This window comes from Electrona antarctica, assembly GCF_951216825.1.
Source record: "Electrona antarctica genome assembly, chromosome: 22".
Lineage (NCBI taxonomy): Eukaryota > Metazoa > Chordata > Actinopteri > Myctophiformes > Myctophidae > Electrona > Electrona antarctica.
In genome coordinates this window covers 31,651,197-31,675,282 of record NC_136805.1, presented here as the reverse complement: position 1 = coordinate 31,675,282, position 24,086 = coordinate 31,651,197, and the positions used below count along the sequence as shown (strand labels likewise).

The 24,086-nt window shown below is 40.7% G+C and overlaps 1 protein-coding gene across 1 annotated transcript in view; it reads left to right on the top strand.

The window, feature by feature from the left end:
* Window positions 1–1,481: 1,481 nt before the first annotated feature.
* The window catches only part of LOC306915090 (S-adenosylmethionine synthase-like), a gene marked incomplete at its 5' end in the record, with an annotated part of 59,304 nt that continues 36,699 nt past the window's right edge, over window positions 1,482–24,086 (top strand). The window contains 7 exons of the mRNA XM_079492335.1: window positions 1,482–1,545; window positions 3,734–3,846; window positions 4,557–4,700; window positions 5,861–6,079; window positions 14,332–14,446; window positions 17,471–17,583; window positions 18,294–18,437. Of these exons, the coding sequence (XP_079348461.1) occupies window positions 1,482–1,545; window positions 3,734–3,846; window positions 4,557–4,700; window positions 5,861–6,079; window positions 14,332–14,446; window positions 17,471–17,583; window positions 18,294–18,437 (912 nt within the window). The remainder of the gene's footprint in view (window positions 1,546–3,733; window positions 3,847–4,556; window positions 4,701–5,860; window positions 6,080–14,331; window positions 14,447–17,470; window positions 17,584–18,293; window positions 18,438–24,086) is intronic.

Genomic DNA, 24,086 nt, shown 5'->3' with positions numbered 1-24,086 from the left:
CCCTACGGAACGAACAACGCCAGCGGCTCCTTTCGAGTTCACAACACTGGATTTGTTCGGCCCCTACATGATCAGAGATCTGGTGAAGAGACGGACAAAGAAGAAGGTCTGGGGTGTCGTTTTCAGCTGCATGGCCTCACGCGCTATTCACGCAGACCTGGTAGAAGATCTATCTACTGAGGGGTTTCTGAAAACGTACCTGCGCTTCACAGCTCTGAGGGGTCACCCGAGGAAGCTCTGGTCTGACATGGGGACTAATTTTGTGGGGGCTAGACCAGCCCTGGGAGCCCTCTATAGTTTCCTGGCAAAGGTCGACAAGGATGATGTCCAGAGGAAAGCGGCAGTGGCTGGAACTGACTGGGTGTGGGTGTTTAGCCCAGCAGATTCGCCACATCGGAACGGAGCGGCAGAAGCAGCTGTCCGAGTTCTGAAGAAAGCCATGAGCAGCGTTGGGGAGGACGAAGATTTGACTACCCTGGAGTTCCAGACACTTCTTTACCTCGCAGCTAATCTGACTAATGAGAGGCCCATCGGCGCCAGAGCTCAGGTCCAGGAGGAGTCGGTGGATGTCATAACTCCCAACTCTCTGCTGTTGGGGCGAGTGAGACCTGAGGGAGATGTCTTGGGGTTTGATTTCCCCTCGTATCCCTTCAGTCGACTTCGGGCGGTCCAGATCGAGGTGGACAAGTTTTGGAGGCGGTGGAGTCAGCTGGCGGGGCCTCAACTGTTCGTGCGGCAGAAGTGGCACGTTCCAATCCGGAACGTTGCTGTCGGCGACCTGGTGTGGATGGCGGACCAGAACGCTCTTCGTGGTCGGTTCCGGTTGGGTCGAGTCGGAGAGGTGTTTCCGGATGGCCAGGGCGTCGTGCGGGATGTCATGGTGCGGACGTGTCCGTGTCAACCAATCAGCTGGTCGCAGGTGCGGAAAGACGGAGCGTCGGGGCCGTCGACCTTGCTCCGGAGAGATGTGCGGCGACTGGTGGTCCTAATTCCCGTGGAGGACCAACAACAAAGTCCTCACTGAGAAATACCCAAACAAAAGACTATTTGACTTTGTGTGTGTGTGTGTTTCCATTTAGTAAGTGGGTGTTTCTCTGTGAGGTGGCTGAGAGTGGGTAAATCTGCTCTCAGTTAAGGAGTTAGGTCGTCGTACTGACCTCCTTTAGTTAGTTTTACATTTACTGATTTTGCATGTCGGGTAAAACTTTGTTTCTTTATCTATTTTCTCTTTTTTCCATTGGTGAACTGTTTAAGGCTTGTTTATTTTTTACGTGTGCCAATTTAAGTAAATATCGGAAGTAGGGGTGTGTGACCTACTTCGTTCGTGTCACTCGTAGATCAAGTGGGAGGTGTGCGGTTTTCCATTGGAAATAATACAAGTTGACTGTGGGTGGAACCTTGATGCTCTCTAGCGGCGAGAAGGTGCATCATATTTATGAAGGAGGAATCTGTTTTCAACTCGGTACAGGGTAGATGTGCGCATGCGTGAAGACCCGTTCGTGGTTCTATTTTATTTGAGTCGCTGTGAACCTCGACGGTCTGTCGGTACGTATACGAATGTGCCTGTAAATGTTGTTATTATGATGTAAAACTTCTTTATTATACTCATTATATATAGATTATTTTAGTCGCTTGTATGTTCTGCTGTTGATGGTGTGTTTTGTCTGTTTCTTTGTTTGTTACAGTAAAATTACCTGCTGCTTTGCTACAGTGTGCTTCAACGAAGATGCTAACAATCAAACCATATTCTAGCTAGTTCACGCATCGTGCGGGCTGGCCTACATTATCTTGTTATCACAGTTTAGAGTAGTGTATGTGTGTAAGTGTATGAGTGTGTTTTTCCTATTTTTATATAAAACTACAAAATACATTTTTGTTGTGGTTTGTGTGTTATTGCATATAAGTTGGAGTGGAGTAATTGAGCAGTATTGTCGAGTTACAGCGAGCCTTTTCAGAGGGAAATCACTTGGTCAAACGTCTAGATCAAGTGATATCTGAACAATGACTGTTGATGGGTTTGTCTAGGTGTGAAATACACCCAGATTAGGAGTGACACGTTGAAGTATTTCCTTCTAGCCTACGTACATTTCTTATATTCGTTTTATTTTGGTGCTATCTGGCTATGTCCATCCCCATAGTTTGACACATCACATGCTACATAAAGCATGATGACATTTTGAATGTTTGCCTAGGTTGTTAATGGTATGGTCACATATTATGCCAATTATGACATTTGCTCAACATATACAAGTTAGCATCTACTTGGTTGGTAGTTTCTACATGCTGGGGACCCATACTCAACATACAATACAAAACAAAAAACCTTGGTGTACTCAACATATCTGTTGGTTGTCAAATACATATCATGTCTTGGGTAAATTGATTGATTGATTTACAATAATGTATTTTATTGTTCATTATATTAAATACACTACCGATTTTTATTTAGCAGAGCTGTGTTGCAATTAAGGCAGATACCCCTCCACGAAAAGGCCTAGCTGTCCTGACCCCATATCCATAATTTATACATTTTGGATAATTAGTGTGGACTTCACTGTTATTCGTCTCAGGATCATTATGAAGGCTTACAACAGCCTTGTGCCATAGTTGTGTGCAATACTTAGGTGCCCTGTATCAATATAGAGGACATACTGTAGTGTATCAAATCTTTGCTTCTGAGACGTTCCTGGAACAACCAATTACATATGATGTTTGGGGTCCTTGACATGAAATATTGAGCACCACTGATACAGAAACATGAGGTTTTTCAGAAAATTGTCACCATTTAGAGGCCTAAATGGGTTAAGCTAAGGCTAACCTAACGGTTCTTTGCATCCTTTGTGACCTTGGAGGGAATCGTATTGCTTGGCTAGTAGGCAGCAACTGCCTTCGAGCATCATTGGGGGGGAAATGTACCTTGGCTGTTATCTATACAATACTGTATGTGATTAGCCTGTTATCAGTGTGCCATAGTACTGTACTGGCCAAGGTACTGCAGGACAGGCAATGCAGATACCATACATGAAAACAACATCAATAGCACTGTTATATTGCCAAGACTTACCAAATGAACAAGCCAAGTCTTGCTGTTGGTGATCAAAGCACCCCAGAAGCAATGTTTCAAAGCATATTGGATTTTACTCTGTGAATGAAGATACGAAGCAGTTACCTTTCAGTATTTCACAAAAGATGTGAGTAAGAGATTCAAATATATTACAATGTATGAATATTCAAAAGCATCATACTATCTTCAGGGCAAGGGCAACACATCCCCTCCCGATAGAAAATGCAGCCCCTGAAAGCTAGTTATTAATGACTTTATTTTCAGAATGCTCAAATCTTTGTGAATGATTAAAAAATCACACCCGTGTGAAGTGAGTGGCGCTCTTATCATTATACATCATCATACATCATCTCATGAACAACTGAATGTATGTGATTGGTTAGCAAATTTGCTCGTCTACATATGACGTACATTTTCCCTTCATTGTCAATGGCATTTAATGTTTGTGTTAAAAAAACAAATTTACGTAAGATTTTGAGGCACATATGACCTAATTTCTCCTTTCATTGTCAATGGCAAATATGAGACGTTTGGGGACAAAAACTGTACATACCGTATATATATTTTTCACTGAGTTTACCATACTGTCCAGGTGTGCATTCACTGGGTGTCAGAGTGAACATTCTGTTTTATGCAAAAATCTCTCTCTCTCTCTCTCTCTCTCTCCAGGATTTGATTATAAGACCTGCAATGTGCTGGTGGCTCTGGAACAGCAGTCCCCTGATATAGCCCAGGGGGTTCATGTTGACAGAGATGAGAATGACATTGGTGCAGGCGACCAGGTAGTCACACAACCTAAGACACGGGTTCCCAAACTTTTTCATGTCAAGGACCCCCAAATTGAGACTAATTATCCCACGGACTCCCATTTGAAAAGATATGCCAAGGACCCCCATAAGACAAGATTTATACGGCTCTAGCAATGATTCTCAACCCGTTTAATTTCAAGGACCCCCAGTTTGACATGCATTAGTCTACGGACCCCCATTTAATGCCATTTCTATCTCTGGGAGTCGGACCCACAATGTATATTGTAAAATCAATGTTAATTTAACTCTGAGAGGTCTATTTGGTTCCAAACTATCATTTAGCTGGGTACCCCTGGAACTCCCTCAAGTACCCCTGGGGGTCCCCGGACCCCACTTTGGGAACCACTGACCTAAGACACAGTTTTTCACCTGAATTCCCCTCCTATTTCAGACAAGTCACGTTGTTATGATGATGTTATTCAGGACAACGCCACAGGGCGTATCAAGAGTTGCTACAGTCCAACAGGCTGACTTTCATCTCTGAACATGGAAATCACAATGAAAAATGATCTAAATATGTAAACGACCAGGCCCTCCTAGGGGGCATAATGCATACAATGCAAAAACAGCACAGTTGTTTGTTTTGGTGTTAGATAGTGGCACCAACCGTGTCAAATAGCACTGCAATGTCCTGAACGTAATAATGTTGTCAATGCTGAGCTGTTACCTCTCCACATCCACAGGGCCTGATGTTTGGCTACGCTACAGATGAGACAGAGGAGTGCATGCCCCTCACCATTGTCCTCGCCCACAGACTCAATGCCAAGATGGCCGAACTGAGGCGGAACGGGACGATCCCCTGGCTACGCCCAGACTCCAAGACACAGGTATGATCATGATACACCTGTACTGCCTCTGAAACAACTGCTATATTAGCAGACCTAATTCTTATCTGTAAATAAAAAATCACACCGTGTGAAGTGAGGGGCGCTAATATATTAAAGTCTAACTCATGTTGCTATGATTAGGTGATGTAATGGTGATGTAAAACAAACACAGACAAAACAAACATTAAACTCTCTTTATTGTTAATGGCATTTAATGTTTGTGTTAGCGACTAAACAAACATTAAGCCTGTATATAGGAGGGGCTAAATAAACACCATAAATACAGTTCAATACAGTATACCTCTGATTATTCCTTCTCCTGCAGTGATGCCTTTCATATGAAGCCACACGTCAAGTCACATTTATTTGTATATGCGATATACATTACATCAAGTGAAATTGAGTATCTGCCAGCTGTAGTCGTCATGAGTATTACTTTACACCACGAGTTAGTGATGTAGAGAGGCCTGCATACCGACAGAAACCAGAACATGATGGTCGAAGACTTTGTGAGAGGAACTTCCTCAAAACTCTCCACCCACCACCCACCCAGATTTCTCTCTATGGAAGCAGACAACCCTAGGTGCTATTTGGAGGTTCTTCTGTTGAACAGCGGCCAAGTCAAACGTGCCACATTTCATCTTGGCACGAGTGCTAGAGTACTCTAGGCCATGTCCCTAAACCCGCCTGTGACTTGCAGTTGAAAATGTTTATACATTTCAATGTCTAAACACAACAGGGTCCTTAACCTAATGGCACTTAATTTTCCACTGGAATGGTATACCCATTTTCCAATGGGCAAAAAGTGGTACCTACAGTAGGACTCTTTTTTTTGTATCTCCTCAATCGAGGTTCCAAGCAAACTTCTTCTGCTCAAGCATGAGGACCCAGCAGGAGTTGACATTATAAATGGCCCGCCAGCCTGGATGTAGGCCTACTTTTTAAACCGTACGTACGGAACAGGTCTGCTGGCACTAGTAAAAACGCTTAAAAACAAAATAACAAAAAGGAAAATTAAGTACCTACTGTAGTACTAGTACTCACTTTTAGCTCACTTAAAAAAAAAGGTCTTTCTGGCTTCATGTCTAACCACCTCCGTTTCTCTGTCCAGCTCACACTGCTCTTATTTATTCATTTACTTTCCTCTCATTCTCCGTTAGGTGACAGTTCATTATACCCAGGAAGATGGCGCCGTGATCCCCAAGAGGGTACACACCGTGGTGGTCTCAACGCAGCATGACGACTACATAAGTCTGGACGAGCAGAAGCGGGTGCTGAAGGAGAAAGTCATTATGGCCGTGGTTCCGCCCAAGTACCTGGACGAGAACACCGTCTACCACCTGCAGCCCAGCGGGCGCTTTGTCATCGGCGGACCCCAGGTAAAAAAGGTCTCCCGCCACATGGAATGGCTTTTGGAAAAAGGAATGGGGCAACACTTTCAGACATGATATACTGTAGTGTAGATCAGGGACGAAATGTTCTTATAGTCGTCGTGGGGGCACCCCCCCCCAAGGTCCCGTTTTCGCTGGGTCATTTATGGTTTTGGTTTTTCTTTGTATTTCTTTGTATCCATTTTTCGATCACACAGTTCTAGTTTATGAGTTTCATTTCCGTTGATCTCCTCTAGTTTTTGTATTCCCATATTCTTGAGATTTTTGTTACGCATAACCAACCGTTCCTTTCGTCTTTCATCCGTTTCTTTTGTTCGGATATTTCAAAGTCGTCTGTTTCTCTTATGTTTTTTATTTTCTTGAATTTCAAGTGGTATTTTACTCAAAACAAAAAAACATACCTGCACGGTCTACTTCCGTATGTCCCGTGCCAGCATATGACATCATATCATTATGCTGCTAAGGGACATTGGTACATATCTTCATCACGTCATGGGACATACGCTTCGTAGCATGAAGGAAAACATACCTGCGCGGTCTGCTTCCGTATGTGCCAGCATATGACGTCATATCATATGCTGCTAAGGGACATACGCATTGTAGCACCTGACTAATAACATTACTTGCACGCTCTGCTTGCGCAAGTATATACTAAAGTCGGCTGTCAATGGTGACGTAATTTTGAAGTATGGTAAAATCTTCTATCTATATCTTAATTATGTCACCATCAATACCTACCAAGCATACACATGCATTCGTACCAGCACGACCACAATACTTGCACGCTCTGCTTGCGCAAGTAATAAGATGCAGTGGTGTCACATACAAGTGAAGTCCTTCACCACACCCTTTTCTGTTCAATCATGTGCAAATTAGGTTTCTATAGGGACTTGATTGAGCATAGCTGCAGAGAGATACTTTGTATCACTTCATTGTACTTACACTATACCCACATTTACACTATACCCACATTTACATAGCATGGTGTTAACAAAGTGGACAGACTATTCAAATTGGTATCAGATTAATTGAATTCTATGCTAATGAAATGGCCCATAGCTTAGTGCTGAAACCGTCCAGAAACTGGATGGGAGATGATTGATGACTGTTGATGGGTTTGTCTAGGTGTGAAATACACCCAGATTAGGAGTGACACGTTGAAGTATTTCCTTCTAGCCTACGTACATTTCTTATATTCGTTTTATTTTGGTGCTATCTGGCTATGTCCATCCCCATAGTTTGACACATCACATGCTACATAAAGCATGATGACATTTTGAATGTTTGCCTAGGTTGTTAATGGTATGGTCACATATTATGCCAATTATGACATTTGCTCAACATATACAAGTTAGCATCTACTTGGTTGGTAGTTTCTACATGCTGGGGACCCATACTCAACATACAATACAAAACAAAAAACCTTGGTGTACTCAACATATCTGTTGGTTGTCAAATACATATCATGTCTTGGGTAAATTGATTGATTGATTTACAATAATGTATTTTATTGTTCATTATATTAAATACACTACCGATTTTTATTTAGCAGAGCTGTGTTGCAATTAAGGCAGATACCCCTCCACGAAAAGGCCTAGCTGTCCTGACCCCATATCCATAATTTATACATTTTGGATAATTAGTGTGGACTTCACTGTTATTCGTCTCAGCTATTAAAGGACCACTTTTCAACCCATCTTCATATAATTGGTCCTCACTAATAATCATGATAAAATTGCACCATTTCTTTCTACTCAGTCTGTGTCTCATAGGAGGGCTGTGGGCAGTTCAGAAACCCGTCCACCAGTGACATCATCATTAGGCAGATTTTTTTTAAACAATATTTTTTTACAAAAATGTTTAGATTTTTATTATGGTGAGAACGATGGCTTCCATTTTCGCATTGCAACTTTTCAGGACTAGAAAGCCTGCATGCAGTTTCTAATAGCTTGGATTCCCCATCGATGATGTCACTGGTGGACGGGTTTCTAAACTGCCCACAATCCTCCTATGATACACAGACTGAGTAGAAAAAAATGGTAGCCATTTTATCATGATTATTAGTGAGGACTAGTATATGAAGATAGGTTGAAACGTGGTGAATTGGTCCTTTAAGCTCTAGTCTGCATTGTATTGCAAATATTTCTGGCATAGGGAGACATTCGTTTTTTACAACATATTAGCCACAGTTTGGTCAGTTTTCCAGAATAGTCCAGAATTCCCTATGAGGAATACTAGAAATACAATAGAAAGATAATGGGTAAATAGTAAATACAGACTTTAGCTGGCTTACTGGAATGATTGATAAACTATGTGTTTATAACTCAAATCTCAAATTAACAATTTTGAGAATTGTTTGACTATGCAGTGGTGTCAAGGGTTAAGTGGGGGCAGGGGCTATTAACCAACAGTTCTCCAGTACAGTTTCTGTCTATTGTTGGTGTGTCCCACCCTCCACTCTGATTGGATCATCAGACCGCTCCTGTGAGTATTTAGCAGGGATCTGTTTTCTTTTGTGTCACTTCACTTTAATGTGTGTTGTTGTTAAGAGCTGAACTTCTCTCTTCTGGACTTGGTGAAGTTATCAGGTATGTTTATGATTTCACAATTCTTGTCTCATTAATTTGACTTGCAGTGATTTTTTGAAGGGCTATGTGGGGGTATCCGGCTCAAATTCTGGTGCTTGTAAACTATGTATCCAAAGTGCAACTTAGTTTAAACAAAGTATCAACCAACTTAATTTCCGTGAAAGTTTAACATTATTAAACTTGATTAATAATAATGAATAATAGTAATTAAACAACTATTACTACTAGCACCACTGCTACTCATAATGCTAACATTATTGTTTCCCCTACAGAACGCAACGCAACACTGGTGACTTACAGCCATGTCAACCGCAGGGGATATTCCAAAGGAGAAAAAAAAGGAAAATGGATTCCTATTTGACTCGGCAGGAAGAGGAATTCACCTGTCCTGTGTGCCGTGACATCTTTAAACACCCTGTTATCCTGTCTTGTAGCCACAGCTTCTGCAAGTCCTGTATGCAGCAATGGTGGAGAGGAAAACCATCACAGAACAAGGCATGTCCTGTTTGCAAAACAAACTCCTCTCTAGATCAACCTCCTATCAACTTGGCGTTGAAGAACCTGTGTGAGAACGTCTTAGAGGAGAGAAGTCACAGATGTAGTTCTGAGGTTCTCTGCCCTCTACATGATGAGAAACTCAGGCTGTTCTGTCTGGATGATGAACATTTGGCATGCCTAGTGTGCCAAGTTTCTGAAAAACATGCAGGACATAAGTTCAGACCCATTTACGAATCTGCAAAACAACTCAAAGAGGACCTCCAGGAATCACTGGAGGCCTTAGAGGAGAAACTAGAGGACCTTAAAGAGATTAAAGCAGGATATCACCAAACAGCAGAATTAATTAAGTCGCAGGCCCAACACACTGAGATACAGATTAAGAAACATTTCAAGAAGATTCAGGATTACCTACGTCAGGAAGAGAAGGCCAGAATCACTGAGGTGAGGGAGGAAGAGAAACAGAAAAGTCAGATGTTGATGGAAAAGATTGAGAGTCTGTGCAGAGAAATGGTGACTCTTTCCAACACCATCAGAGATGTCGAGGCAGATGACATCTCATTCCTGCAGAACTATAAAACCACAGTGGAAAAGGTCCAGCGCACACTGCCAGATCCACAGCCAGTTTCAAAAGTAGTGATTGACATGGCCAAACACCTGGGCAACCTGACCTTCAGAACCTGGGACAAGATGAAGGAGATCGTCTCCTACACTCCTGTGATCCTGGATCCCAACACAGGCAATACTGGATACATCCTGTCTGATGATCTGACCAGTGTGTTGTACGATGATGGTGTACTGTATACCAACCCGGACCACCTGCACCTGGTCCAGGGTACTGAGGGATTTAACTCAGGGACTCATAGCTGGGACATTGAAGTTGGAAACAATACCTTCTGGGAACTGGGGGTGTTAGAAGAGTCTTTCCAGATAAACAATGGAGTTAATGGTTTGTCTTGGTGTTTAGGCTTTAGGAATGGCAGATACATAGTAAACGCAGGGCCGTTTACTGTGTATCTCTCGTTGGATTACAATCCCTCGAGGATCAGAGTCCAGCTGGACTGGAACAGAGGAGAGCTGTCCTTCTCCGATCCTGACACTAACACACACCTACTCACCTTCACACACACTTTCACTGATAAACTATTTCCATTCATTTCTACTAGTCACCATCTCCCTCTGAGGGTGTTGCCTGGGAAGGTGTGTGTCACTATGGAACATGACATTTATATATAGGAGCAAGAAAAAGAAAGAGAAGTTGTCCTCCCAGTCTTTTTATGGGTGTTGGAAATGTCTCTTAAGTGTAAATCCAGCATGCTGTTTTTTTTCATGTCAGTATTGGATATCACTGTTTTATATTGTATACTGTTGATAGTTTATTTTTAACTTTTTTCCCATGCACAGTTTTTGCACATAGGCAGTGTGGCTAGGCTGTAATAATGTCAGGGGTGGTATCATGGACCACAGCAACAGCTACCCTTTGCTGCTAGACTTAGTTTCACTGTATTTACTTTTGACTTATGTTGTATTTTTGTCTTGTAATAAACATTCAGATAAAAGGTGATTTGTGTGTGTGTTTTATTGGCATACTGTGTTCATGATAATGTCAGTCAGCAATTCACATGAATTACCATTTAGAAGTACTGTTATGAACACTACAACCAGGTTATTCCTTCACCACACCAGTTTCTGTTCTGAAGGAATTTGAAGCTATTGTATTTCCATATTAGTGATTTAATTTTCAATCATAGCTCGAGAAACTAAATAAGAAAAAACGACATAACATGCAAAATGGCCCAAAAGTGGTTCTCAACCATGTTCATGTCATTGTCCCTCAATTTGACGTGATGTGCACCCCCATTTAAAAAGATTGTTTTAATACTTAGTATACACTACAGTGTGGCAATAGTTTGTTGAGGTTTTTTTTGTACTCATTTATGGGGAATAAAAAACAAATGTAAAATATGTGATAAAAATCTGACGAGTGAAAGGGTAATCCATATGTATAATTGTATATCAGCTCAATAATTAATGAAATTATATTGTCATAATAATATTTACACTTCACTTACACTTTCTTTTTTAGCAAAAGACAGACGCACACCTCAGAAGGCTAGTGACAGGTGCGTAGGGCAATAGAGCATATATATTAAAAAGGGTATCTTTGAAAAACAAAGAAAAGGTCCTTGTCAGACACTTGATTGAGCATAGCTGCAGAGAGATACTTTGTATCACTTCACTTACACTATACCCAAATTTACATAGCATGATGTTAACAAAGTGGACAGACTATTCAAATTGGTCTCAGATGAATTGAGTTCCATTCTAATGAAATGGCCCATAGCTTAGTGCTGAAACCGTCCAGAAACTGGATGGGAGATGATTGATGACTGTTGATGGGCTTGTCTAGGTGTGAAATACACCCAGATTAGGAGTGACACGTTGAAGTATTTTCACATATTATGCCAATTATGACATTTGCTCAACATATACAAGTTAGCATCTACTTGGTTGGTAGTTTCTACATGCTGGGGACCCATACTCAACATACAATACAAAACAAAAAACCTTGGTGTACTCAACATATCCGAGTTCACAATGGGGCTCTATGGGCTGGCAAGTAGATTATAAAGCTTAAATTGAATTGAAAAAACAATTGTGTGATACAAAAATATTCATTGTTCATTGTGTTGGTTGTCAAATACATATCATGTCTTGGGTAAATTGATTGATTGATTTACAATAATGTATTTTATTGTTCATTATATTAAATACACTACCGATTTTTATTTAGCAGAGCTGTGTTGCAATTAAGGCAGATACCCCTCCACGAAAAGGCCTAGCTGTCCTGACCCCATATCCATAATTTATACATTTTGGATAATTAGTGTGGACTTCACTGTTATTCGTCTCAGCTATTAAAGGACCACTTTTCAACCCATCTTCATATAATTGGTCCTCACTAATAATCATGATAAAATTGCACCATTTCTTTCTACTCAGTCTGTGTCTCATAGGAGGGCTGTGGGCAGTTCAGAAACCCGTCCACCAGTGACATCATCATTAGGCAGATTTTTTTTAAACAATATTTTTTTACAAAAATGTTTAGATTTTTATCATGGTGAGAACGATGGCTTCCATTTTCGCATTGCAACTTTTCAGGACTAGAAAGCCTGCAGTTTCTAATAGCTTGGATTCCCCATCGATGATGTCACTGGTGGACGGGTTTCTAAACTGCCCACAGTCCTCCTATGAGACACAGACTGAGTAGAAAAAAATGGTAGCCATTTTATCATGATTATTAGTGAGGACTAGTATATGAAGATAGGTTGAAAAGTGGTGAATTGGTCCTTTAAGCTCTAGTCTGCATTGTATTGCAAATATTTCTGGCATAGGGAGACATTCGTTTTTTACAACATATTAGCCACAGTTTGGTCAGTTTTCCAGAATAGTCCAGAATTCCCTATGAGGAATACTAGAAATACAATAGAAAGATAATGGGTAAATAGTAAATACAGACTTTAGCTGGCTTACTGGAATGATTGATAAACTATGTGTTTATAACTCAAATCACAAATTAACAATTTTGAGAATTGTTTGACTATGCAGTGGTGTCAAGGGTTAAGTGGGGGCAGGGGCTATTAACCAACAGTTCTCCAGTACAGTTTCTGTCTATTGTTGGTGTGTCCCACCCTCCACTCTGATTGGATCATCAGACCGCTCCTGTGAGTATTTAGCAGGGATCTGTTTTCTTTGGTGTCACTTCACTTTAATGTGTGTTGTTGTTAAGAGCTGAACTTCTCTCTTCTGGACTTGGTGAAGTTATCAGGTATGTTTATGATTTCACAATTCTTGTCTCATTAATTTGACTTGCAGTGATTTTTTGAAGGGCTATGTGGGGGTATCCGGCTCAAATTCTGGTGCTTGTAAACTATGTATCCAAAGTGCAACTTAGTTTAAACAAAGTATCAACCAACTTAATTTCCGTGAAAGTTTAACATTATTAAACTTGATTAATAATAATGAATAATAGTAATTAAACAACTATTACTACTAGCACCACTGCTACTCATAATGCTAACATTATTGTTTCCCCTACAGAACGCAACGCAACACTGGTGACTTACAGCCATGTCAACCGCAGGGGATATTCCAAAAGGGAAAAAAAGGAAAATGGATTCCTATTTGACTCGGCAGGAAGAGGAATTCACCTGTCCTGTGTGCCGTGACATCTTTAAACACCCTGTTATCCTGTCTTGTAGCCACAGCTTCTGCAAGTCCTGTATGCAGCAATGGTGGAGAGGAAAACCATCACAGAACAAGGCATGTCCTGTTTGCAAAACAAACTCCTCTCTAGATCAACCTCCTATCAACTTGGCGTTGAAGAACCTGTGTGAGAACGTCTTAGAGGAGAGAAGTCACAGATGTAGTTCTGAGGTTCTCTGCCCTCTACATGATGAGAAACTCAGGCTGTTCTGTCTGGATGATGAACATTTGGCATGCCTAGTGTGCCAAGTTTCTGAAAAACATGCAGGACATAAGTTCAGACCCATTTACGAATCTGCAAAACAACTCAAAGAGGACCTCCAGGAATCACTGGAGGCCTTAGAGGAGAAACTAGAGGACCTTAAAGAGATTAAAGCAGGATATCACCAAACAGCAGAATTAATTAAGTCGCAGGCCCAACACACTGAGATACAGATTAAGAAACATTTCAAGAAGATTCAGGATTACCTACGTCAGGAAGAGAAGGCCAGAATCACTGAGGTGAGGGAGGAAGAGAAACAGAAAAGTCAGATGTTGATGGAAAAGATTGAGAGTCTGTGCAGAGAAATGGTGACTCTTTCCAACACCATCAGAGATGTCGAGGCAGATGACATCTCATTCCTGCAGAACTATAAAACCACAGTGGAAAAGGTCCAGCGCACACTGCCAGATCCACAGCCAGTTTCAAAAGTAGTGATTGACATGGCCAAACACCTGGGCAACCTGACCTTCAGAACCTGGGACAAGATGAAGGAGATCGTCTCCTACACTCCTGTGATCCTGGATCCCAACACAGGCAATACTGGATACATCCTGTCTGATGATCTGACCAGTGTGTTGTACGATGATGGTGTACTGTATACCAACCCGGACCACCTGCACCTGGTCCAGGGTACTCAGGGATTTAACTCAGGGACTCATAGCTGGGACATTGAAGTTGGAAACAATACCTTCTGGGAACTGGGGGTGTTAGAAGAGTCTTTCCAGATAAACAATGGAGTTAATGGTTTGTCTTGGTGTTTAGGCTTTAGGAATGGCAGATACATAGTAAACGCAGGGCCGTTTACTGTGTATCTCTCGTTGGATTACAATCCCTCGAGGATCAGAGTCCAGCTGGACTGGAACAGAGGAGAGCTGTCCTTCTCCGATCCTGACACTAACACACACCTACTCACCTTCACACACACTTTCACTGATAAACTATTTCCATTCATTTCTACTAGTCACCATCTCCCTCTGAGGGTGTTGCCTGGGAAGGTGTGTGTCACTATGGAACATGACATTTATATATAGGAGCAAGAAAAAGAAAGAGAAGTTGTCCTCCCAGTCTTTTTATGGGTGTTGGAAATGTCTCTTAAGTGTAAATCCAGCATGCTGTTTTTTTTCATGTCAGTATTGGATATCACTGTTTTATATTGTATACTGTTGATAGTTTATTTTTAACTTTTTTCCCATGCACAGTTTTTGCACATAGGCAGTGTGGCTAGGCTGTAATAATGTCAGGGGTGGTATCATGGACCACAGCAACAGCTACCCTTTGCTGCTAGACTTAGTTTCACTGTATTTACTTTTGACTTATGTTGTATTTTTGTCTTGTAATAAACATTCAGATAAAAGGTGATTTGTGTGTGTGTTTTATTGGCATACTGTGTTCATGATAATGTCAGTCAGCAATTCACATGAATTACCATTTAGAAGTACTGTTATGAACACTACAACCAGGTTATTCCTTCACCACACCAGTTTCTGTTCTGAAGGAATTTGAAGCTATTGTATTTCCATATTAGTGATTTAATTTTCAATCATAGCTCGAGAAACTAAATAAGAAAAAACGACATAACATGCAGAATGGCCCAAAAGTGGTTCTCAACCATGTTCATGTCATTGTCCCTCAATTTGACGTGATGTGCACCCCCATTTAAAAAGATTGTTTTAATACTTAGTATACACTACAGTGTGGCAATAGTTTGTTGAGGTTTTTTTTGTACTCATTTATGGGGAATAAAAAACAAATGTAAAATATGTGATAAAAATCTGACGAGTGAAAGGGTAATCCATATGTATAATTGTATATCAGCTCAATAATTAATGAAATTATATTGTCATAATAATATTTACACTTCACTTACACTTTTTTTTTAAGCAAAAGACAGACGCACACCTCAGAAGGCTAGTGACAGGTGCGTAGGGCAATAGAGCATATATTAAAAAGGGTATCTTTGAAAAACCAAGAAAAGGTCCTTGTCAGACACTTGATTGAGCATAGCTGCAGAGAGATACTTTGTATCACTTCATTGTACTTACACTATACCCAAATTTACATAGCATGATGTTAACAAAGTGGACAGACTATTCAAATTGGTCTCAGATTAATTGAGTTCCATTCTAATGAAATGGCCCATAGCTTAGTGCTGAAACCGTCCAGAAACTGGATGGGAGATGATTGATGACTGTTGATGGGCTTGTCTAGGTGTGAAATACACCCAGATTAGGAGTGACACGTTGAAGTATTTTCACATATTATGCCAATTATGACATTTGCTCAACATATACAAGTTAGCATCTACTTGGTTGGTAGTTTCTACATGCTGGGGACCCATACTCAACATACAATACAAAACAAAAAACCTTGGTGTACTCAACATATCTGTTGGTTGTCAAATACATATCATGTCTTGGGTAAATTGATTGATTGATTTACAATAATGTATTTTATTGTTCATTATATTAAATACACTACCGATTTTTATTTAGCAGAGCTGTGTTGCAATTAAGGCAGATACCCCTCCACGAAAAGGCCTAGCTGTCCTGACCCCATATCCATAATTTATACATTTTGGATAATTAGTGTGGACTTCACTGTTATTCGTCTCAGGATCATTATGAAGGCTTACAACAGCCTTGTGCCATAGTTGTGTGCAATACTTAGGTGCCCTGTATCAATATAGAGGACATACTGTAGTGTATCAAATCTTTGCTTCTGAGACGTTCCTGGAACAACCAATTACATATGATGTTTGGGGTCCTTGACATGAAATATTGAGCACCACTGATACAGAAACATGAGGTTTTTCAGAAAATTGTCACCATTTAGAGGCCTAAATGGGTTAAGCTAAGGCTAACCTAACGGTTCTTTGCATCCTTTGTGACCTTGGAGGGAATCGTATTGCTTGGCTAGTAGGCAGCAACTGCCTTCGAGCATCATTGGGGGGGAAATGTACCTTGGCTGTTATCTATACAATACTGTATGTGATTAGCCTGTTATCAGTGTGCCATAGTACTGTACTGGCCAAGGTACTGCAGGACAGGCAATGCAGATACCATACATGAAAACAACATCAATAGCACTGTTATATTGCCAAGACTTACCAAATGAACAAGCCAAGTCTTGCTGTTGGTGATCAAAGCACCCCAGAAGCAATGTTTCAAAGCATATTGGATTTTACTCTGTGAATGAAGATACGAAGCAGTTACCTTTCAGTATTTCACAAAAGATGTGAGTAAGAGATTCAAATATATTACAATGTATGAATATTCAAAAGCATCATACTATCTTCAGGGCAAGGGCAACACATCCCCTCCCGATAGAAAATGCAGCCCCTGAAAGCTAGTTATTAATGACTTTATTTTCAGAATGCTCAAATCTTTGTGAATGATTAAAAAATCACACCCGTGTGAAGTGAGTGGCGCTCTTATCATTATACATCATCATACATCATCTCATGAACAACTGAATGTATGTGATTGGTTAGCAAATTTGCTCGTCTACATATAACGTACATTTTCCCTTCATTGTCAATGGCATTTAATGTTTGTGTTAAAAAAACAAATTTACGTAAGAATTTGAGGCACATATGACCTAATTTCTCCTTTCATTGTCAATGGCAAATATGAGACGTTTGGGGACAAAAGCTGTACATACCGTATATTTTTCACTGAGTTTACCATACTGTCCAGGTGTGCATTCACTGGGTGTCAGAGTGAACATTCTGTTTTATGCAAAAATCTCTCTCTCTCTCTCTCTCTCCAGGATTTGATTATAAGACCTGCAATGTGCTGGTGGCTCTGGAACAGCAGTCCCCTGATATAGCCCAGGGGGTTCATGTTGACAGAGATAAGAATGACATTGGTGCAGGCGACCAGGTAGTCACACAACCTAAGACACGGGTTCCCAAACTTTTTCATGTCAAGGACCCCCAAATTGAGACTAATTATCCCACGGACTCCCATTTGAAAAGATATGCCAAGGACCCCCATAAGACAAGATTTATACGGCTCTAGCAATGATTCTCAACCCGTTTAATTTCAAGGACCCCCAGTTTGACATGCATTAGTCTACGGACCCCCATTTAATGCCATTTCTATCTCTGGGAGTCGGACCCACAATGTATATTGTAAAATCAATGTTAATTTAACTCTGAGAGGTCTATTTGGTTCCAAACTATCATTTAGCTGGGTACCCCTGGAACTCCCTCAAGTACCCCTGGGGGTCCCCGGACCCCACTTTGGGAACCACTGACCTAAGACACAGTTTTTCACCTGAATTCCCCTCCTATTTCAGACAAGTCACGTTGTTATGATGATGTTATTCAGGACAACGCCACAGGGCGTATCAAGAGTTGCTACAGTCCAACAGGCAGACTTTCATCTCTGAACATGGAAATCACAATGAAAAATGATCTAAATATGTAAACGACCAGGCCCTCCTAGGGGGCATTATGCATACAATGCAAAAACAGCACAGTTGTTTGTTTTGGTGTTAGATAGTGGCACCAACCGTGTCAAATAGCACTGCAATGTCCTGAACGTAATAATGTTGTCAATGCTGAGCTGTTACCTCTCCACATCCACAGGGCCTGATGTTTGGCTACGCTACAGATGAGACAGAGGAGTGCATGCCCCTCACCATTGTCCTCGCCCACAGACTCAATGCCAAGATGGCCGAACTGAGGCGGAACGGGACGATCCCCTGGCTACGCCCAGACTCCAAGACACAGGTATGATCATGATACACCTGTACTGCCTCTGAAACAACTGCTATATTAGCAGACCTAATTCTTATCTGTAAATAAAAAATCACACCGTGTGAAGTGAGGGGCGCTAATATATTAAAGTCTAACTCATGTTGCTATGATTAGGTGATGTAATGGTGATGTAAAACAAACACAGACAAAACAAACATTAAACTCTCTTTATTGTTAATGGCATTTAATGTTTGTGTTAGCGACTAAACAAACATTAAGCCTGTATATAGGAGGGGCTAAATAAACACCATAAATACAGTTCAATACAGTATACCTCTGATTATTCCTTCTCCTGCAGTGATGCCTTTCATATGAAGCCACACGTCAAGTCACATTTATTTGTATATGCGATATACATTACATCAAGTGAAATTGAGTATCTGCCAGCTGTAGTCGTCATGAGTATTACTTTACACCACGAGTTAGTGATGTAGAGAGGCCTGCATACCGACAGAAACCAGAACATGATGGTCGAAGACTTTGTGAGAGGAACTTCCTCAAAACTCTCCACCCACCACCCACCCAGATTTCTCTCTATGGAAGCAGACAACCCTAGGTGCTATTTGGAGGTTCTTCTGTTGAACAGCGGCCAAGTCAAACGTGCCACATTTCATCTTGGCACGAGTGCTAGAGTACTCTAGGCCATGTCCCTAAACCCGCCTGTGACTTGCAGTTGAAAATGTTTATACATTTCAATGTCTGTGCAGAGAAATCCAATCCAACACCATCAGAGATGTCGAGGCAGATGACATCTCATTCCTGCATAACTATAAAACCACAGTGGAAAAGGTCCAGCGCACACTGCCAGATCCACAGCCAGTTTCAAAAGTAGTGATGGACATGGCCAAACACCTGGGCAACCTGACCTTCAGAACCTGGGTCAAGATGAAGGAGATCGTCTCCTACACTCCTGTGATCCTGGATCCCAACATCCAGTATACTGGATTCATCCTGTCTGATGATCTGACCAGTGTGTTGTACGATGTTGATGTACGTGAAGAGCTGTATACCAACCCGGACTCCCTGCACATGGTCCAGGGTTCTGAGGGATTTAACTCAGGGACTCATAGCTGGGACATTGAAGTTGGATACAATAACTCCTGGGAACTGGGGGTGTTAGAAGAGTCTTTCCAGATAAACAATGCAGTTAATGGTTTGTTTTGGTGTTTAGGCTTTAGGAATGGCACACACACAGCAAATGTAGCAGGGTCGGCGACTGCTCTCTCGGTGGAGCAGAAACCCTGTAGGATCAGAGTCCAGCTGGACTGGAACAGAGGAGAGCTGTCCTTCTCCGATCCTGACTGCACTAACACACACCTACACACCTTCACACACACTTTCACTGATAAACTATTTCCATTAATTTCTACTATGCACCATCTCCCTCTGAGGGTGTTGCCTGGGAATGTGATGTGTGTCACTATGGAACATGACTGTAATGTAATGACATTTAGATAAGAAACAAGAAAAAGAAAGAGAATTGTCCTCCCAGTCTTTTTATGGGTGTTGGAAATGTCTCTTAAGTGTAAATCCAGCAGGCTGTTTTTTTCATGTCAGTATTGGATATCACTGTTTTATATTGTATACTGTTGATAGTTTATTTTTAACTTTTTCCCATGCACAGTTTTTGCACGTAGGCAGTGTGGCTAGGCTGTAATAATGTCAGGGGTGGTATCATGGACCACAGCAACAGCTACCCTTTGCTGCTAGACTTAGTTTCACTGTATTTACTTATGACTTATGTTGTATTTTTGTCTTGTAATAAACATTCAGATAAAAGGTGCTTTGTGTTGTGTGTGTGTTTTATTGGCATACTGTGTTCATGATAATGTCAGTCAGCAATTCACATGAATTACCATTTAGAAGTACTGTTATGAACACTACAACCAGTTATTCCTTCACCACACCAGTTTATGTTGTTAATACGCACATCGACAGGCTAGGTGCTGGGCTGAAGAAACTTCAGTAGATATTGGATGGAGCCCGCACACCTGCAGGTACAAGAAAGACGTTCTTTATTGAAAATTCTGACAACGTTTCGATCTATTTGATCTTCATCAGGTCATGTGAACATACACAAAAGTTTGTACTTTTATAATAAGGGAGTGCCCCCATTATCCAATCAAAACACCACATTTTGGTGCCCCTCCCGTCACTGCAGGTGTGACACGTCAACCCTGAGTGAGTAGGTGGGGACCCAGACATATTGATATAAATATACTGTAATCTGTTCAGAAATGTTAGTGCACCAATTAAAAACATTTTAAAACATACATGTATACCTATAATCATTTCACAGATACATCAAATCAATATCTCACAAGTCCTATCTACTACAGTAGGTCTGTGGGCTTTTACATTTCCAATGTTTTTCCTTTTGTTGTATTGTTTCCCTTTTGTAAGGTAAACTCTGGCAACTAAACTTGATATCAGATGAATTGAATTCCATTCTAATGAAATGGGCCATAGCTTAGTGCTGAAACAGTCCAGAAACTGGATGGGAGATGATTGATGACTGTTGATGGGCTTGGATGGGGGTTTGTCTAGGTGTGAAATACACACAGATGAGGAGAGACATGCTCTTCAGCTCTTCATCATCATGACCTTCATCATCTTTTATAATTTAAACTCTTTACACGTTGAAGTATTACATTTCTTATATTAGTTTTATTTTTATTTTTGATGGGTGCTACCCCCCCCCCCCCCCCCCTATGTCCACTTGTCCAGCTTTTGAACACAAACTTTATCCTAACGCACACTGCCAGATCCACAGCCAGTTTCAAAAGTAGTGATTGACATGGCCAAACACCTGGGCAACCTGACCTTCAGAACCTGGGACAAGATGAAGGAGATCGTCTCCTACACTCCTGTGATCCTGGATCCCAACACAGGCAATACTGGATACATCCTGTCTGATGATCTGACCAGTGTGTTGTACGATGATGGTGTACTGTATACCAACCCGGACCACCTGCACCTGGTCCAGGGTACTGAGGGATTTAACTCAGGGACTCATAGCTGGGACATTGAAGTTGGAAACAATACCTTCTGGGAACTGGGGGTGTTAGAAGAGTCTTTCCAGATAAACAATGGAGTTAATGGTTTGTCTTGGTGTTTAGGCTTTAGGAATGGCAGATACATAGTAAACGCAGGGCCGTTTACTGTGTATCTCTCGTTGGATTACAATCCATGCAGAATGGCCCAAAAGTGGTTCTCAACCATGTTCATGTCATTGTCCCTCAATTTGACGTGATGTGCACCCCTATTTAAAAAGATTGTTTTAATACTTAGTATACACTACAGTGTGGCAATAGTTTGTTGAGGTTTTTTTTGTACTCATTTATGGGGAATAAAAAACAAATGTAAAATATGTGACGTAGGCAGTGTGAGTCGTCATGAGTATTACTTTACACCACGAGTTAGTGATGTAGAGAGGCCTGCATACCGACAGAAACCAGAACATGATGGTCGAAATTCTGACAACGTTTCGATCTATTTGATCTTCATCAGGTCATGTGAACATACACAAAAGTTTGTACTTTTATAATAAGGGAGTGCCCCCATTATCCAATCAAAACACCACATTTTGGTGCCCCTCCCGTCACTGCAGGTGTGACACGTCAACCCTGAGTGAGTAGGTGGGGACCCAGACATATTGATATAAATATACTGTAATCTGTTCAGAAATGTTAGTGCACCAATTAAAAACATTTTAAAAACATTTTAAAACATACATGTATACCTATAATCATTTCACAGATACATCAAATCAATCTACTACAGTAGGTCTGTGGGCTTTTACATTTCCAATGTTTTTCCTTTTGTTGTATTGTTTCCCTTTTGTAAGGTAAACTCTGGCAACTAAACTGAAAAACTGAAAGATATGGATGTAAGATAGTATACTATGGAGACAAGAATTGATAAAGAACAATCAAGATAACAAACAATGAAACTACGGAAACCCCAAAAAAAAATATAATACACACCAAATTATATACATGCAACAACAACATATGCACAAGGTTGGATTTATTCAACGCAGGAGGCCACCTTTTAAAGCTTAGAAACGTATATTTTTTAACCATATTTTTTACTTTTTAAATAAAATATCAGTTGGAGAAGCAGAGCTTCACTCCTAACAAACCAAAAAGGTTTCTACAGAAAGTGTCTAATTTCATCTGCCTGGTTTAAGCCCCTCGGCATCATGGTTTGAAGAGTATGAATGTAGTAACTTTCTCTTCTTAATAAAAGGTTATAAACACCTTTAGATAAGCCAGTTCTGAAAGGAATGAAAATACACCGCACACTGTGTATCTGCTCGGTATATTTTCTTTTAATAATGCAACGTTTCGGTCCCTCTGGACCTTCTTCAGGCAGTTCTAAAATACACTTTCTGGTGAGGATTTGTCTGAACTGTTGTCATGTTGTATTACAGTATAATTACTCACATTGGGTGAACTATATTGAATTTACATAGCGTGATGTTAACAAAGTGGGCAGGCTATTCAAATTGATATCAGATGAATTGAATTCCATTCTAATGAAATGGGCCATAGCTTAGTGCTGAAACAGTCCAGAAACTGGATGGGAGATGATTGATGACTGTTGATGGGCTTGGATGGGGGTTTGTCTAGGTGTGAAATACACACAGATGAGGAGAGACATGCTCTTCAGCTCTTCATCATCATGACCTTCATCATCTTTTATAATTTAAACTCTTTACACGTTGAAGTATTACATTTCTTATATTAGTTTTATTTTTATTTTTGATGGGTGCTACCCCCCCCCCCCCCCCTATGTCCACTTGTCCAGCTTTTGAACACAAACTTTATCCTAACACAAACATTAAATGAAATGATATTGAATGTCATTGTCCCAACACAAACATGAAATGCCATTGACAATGAATGGCCAGTTTTTATGTTTGTGCAAACGTATTGGCCGGAATGAGATGATGTATGATGATGTATGATAGCGTCCCTCACGGGTGTGATTTTATTACATTTGATTTGGCAATCCATTTGTTTTCTCATGCCAATAAAGCTTAAATTGAATTGAAAAAACAATTATGTGATACAAAAATGACACATTTATTGTATACATATCATGTCTTGTGTAAATTGACTTTACAATAATGTATTTTATTGTTCCTTATATTGGCTCAAATTCACTGTGCTGATTTATATCTACCAGAGCTGTGTTGCATTAAGGCAGCTACCGGTAAATATGTTAATACATTATGAAGTAAAATATATTGGATACATTTTTCAGATCGAGAAAGCCACAGTTTGGTCAGTTTTCCAGAATAGTCTAGGAGGAATAGTAGAAATATAATAGAAAGATAATGGGTAAATACAGACTTTAGCTGGTTTACTGGAATGATGGATTAAGTGGGGGTTAAGTGGGGGCAGGGGCTATTAACCAACAGTTCTCCAATACAGTTTCTGTCTATTGTTGGTGTGTCCCACCCTCCACTCTGATTGGCTCATCAGACCTCCTCTGTGAGTATTTAGCAGGGCTCTGTTTTATTTGGTGTCACTTCACTTTAATGTGTGTTGTTGTTAAGAGCTGAAATTCTCTCTTCTGGACTTGGTGAAGTTATCAGGTATGTTTATGATTTCA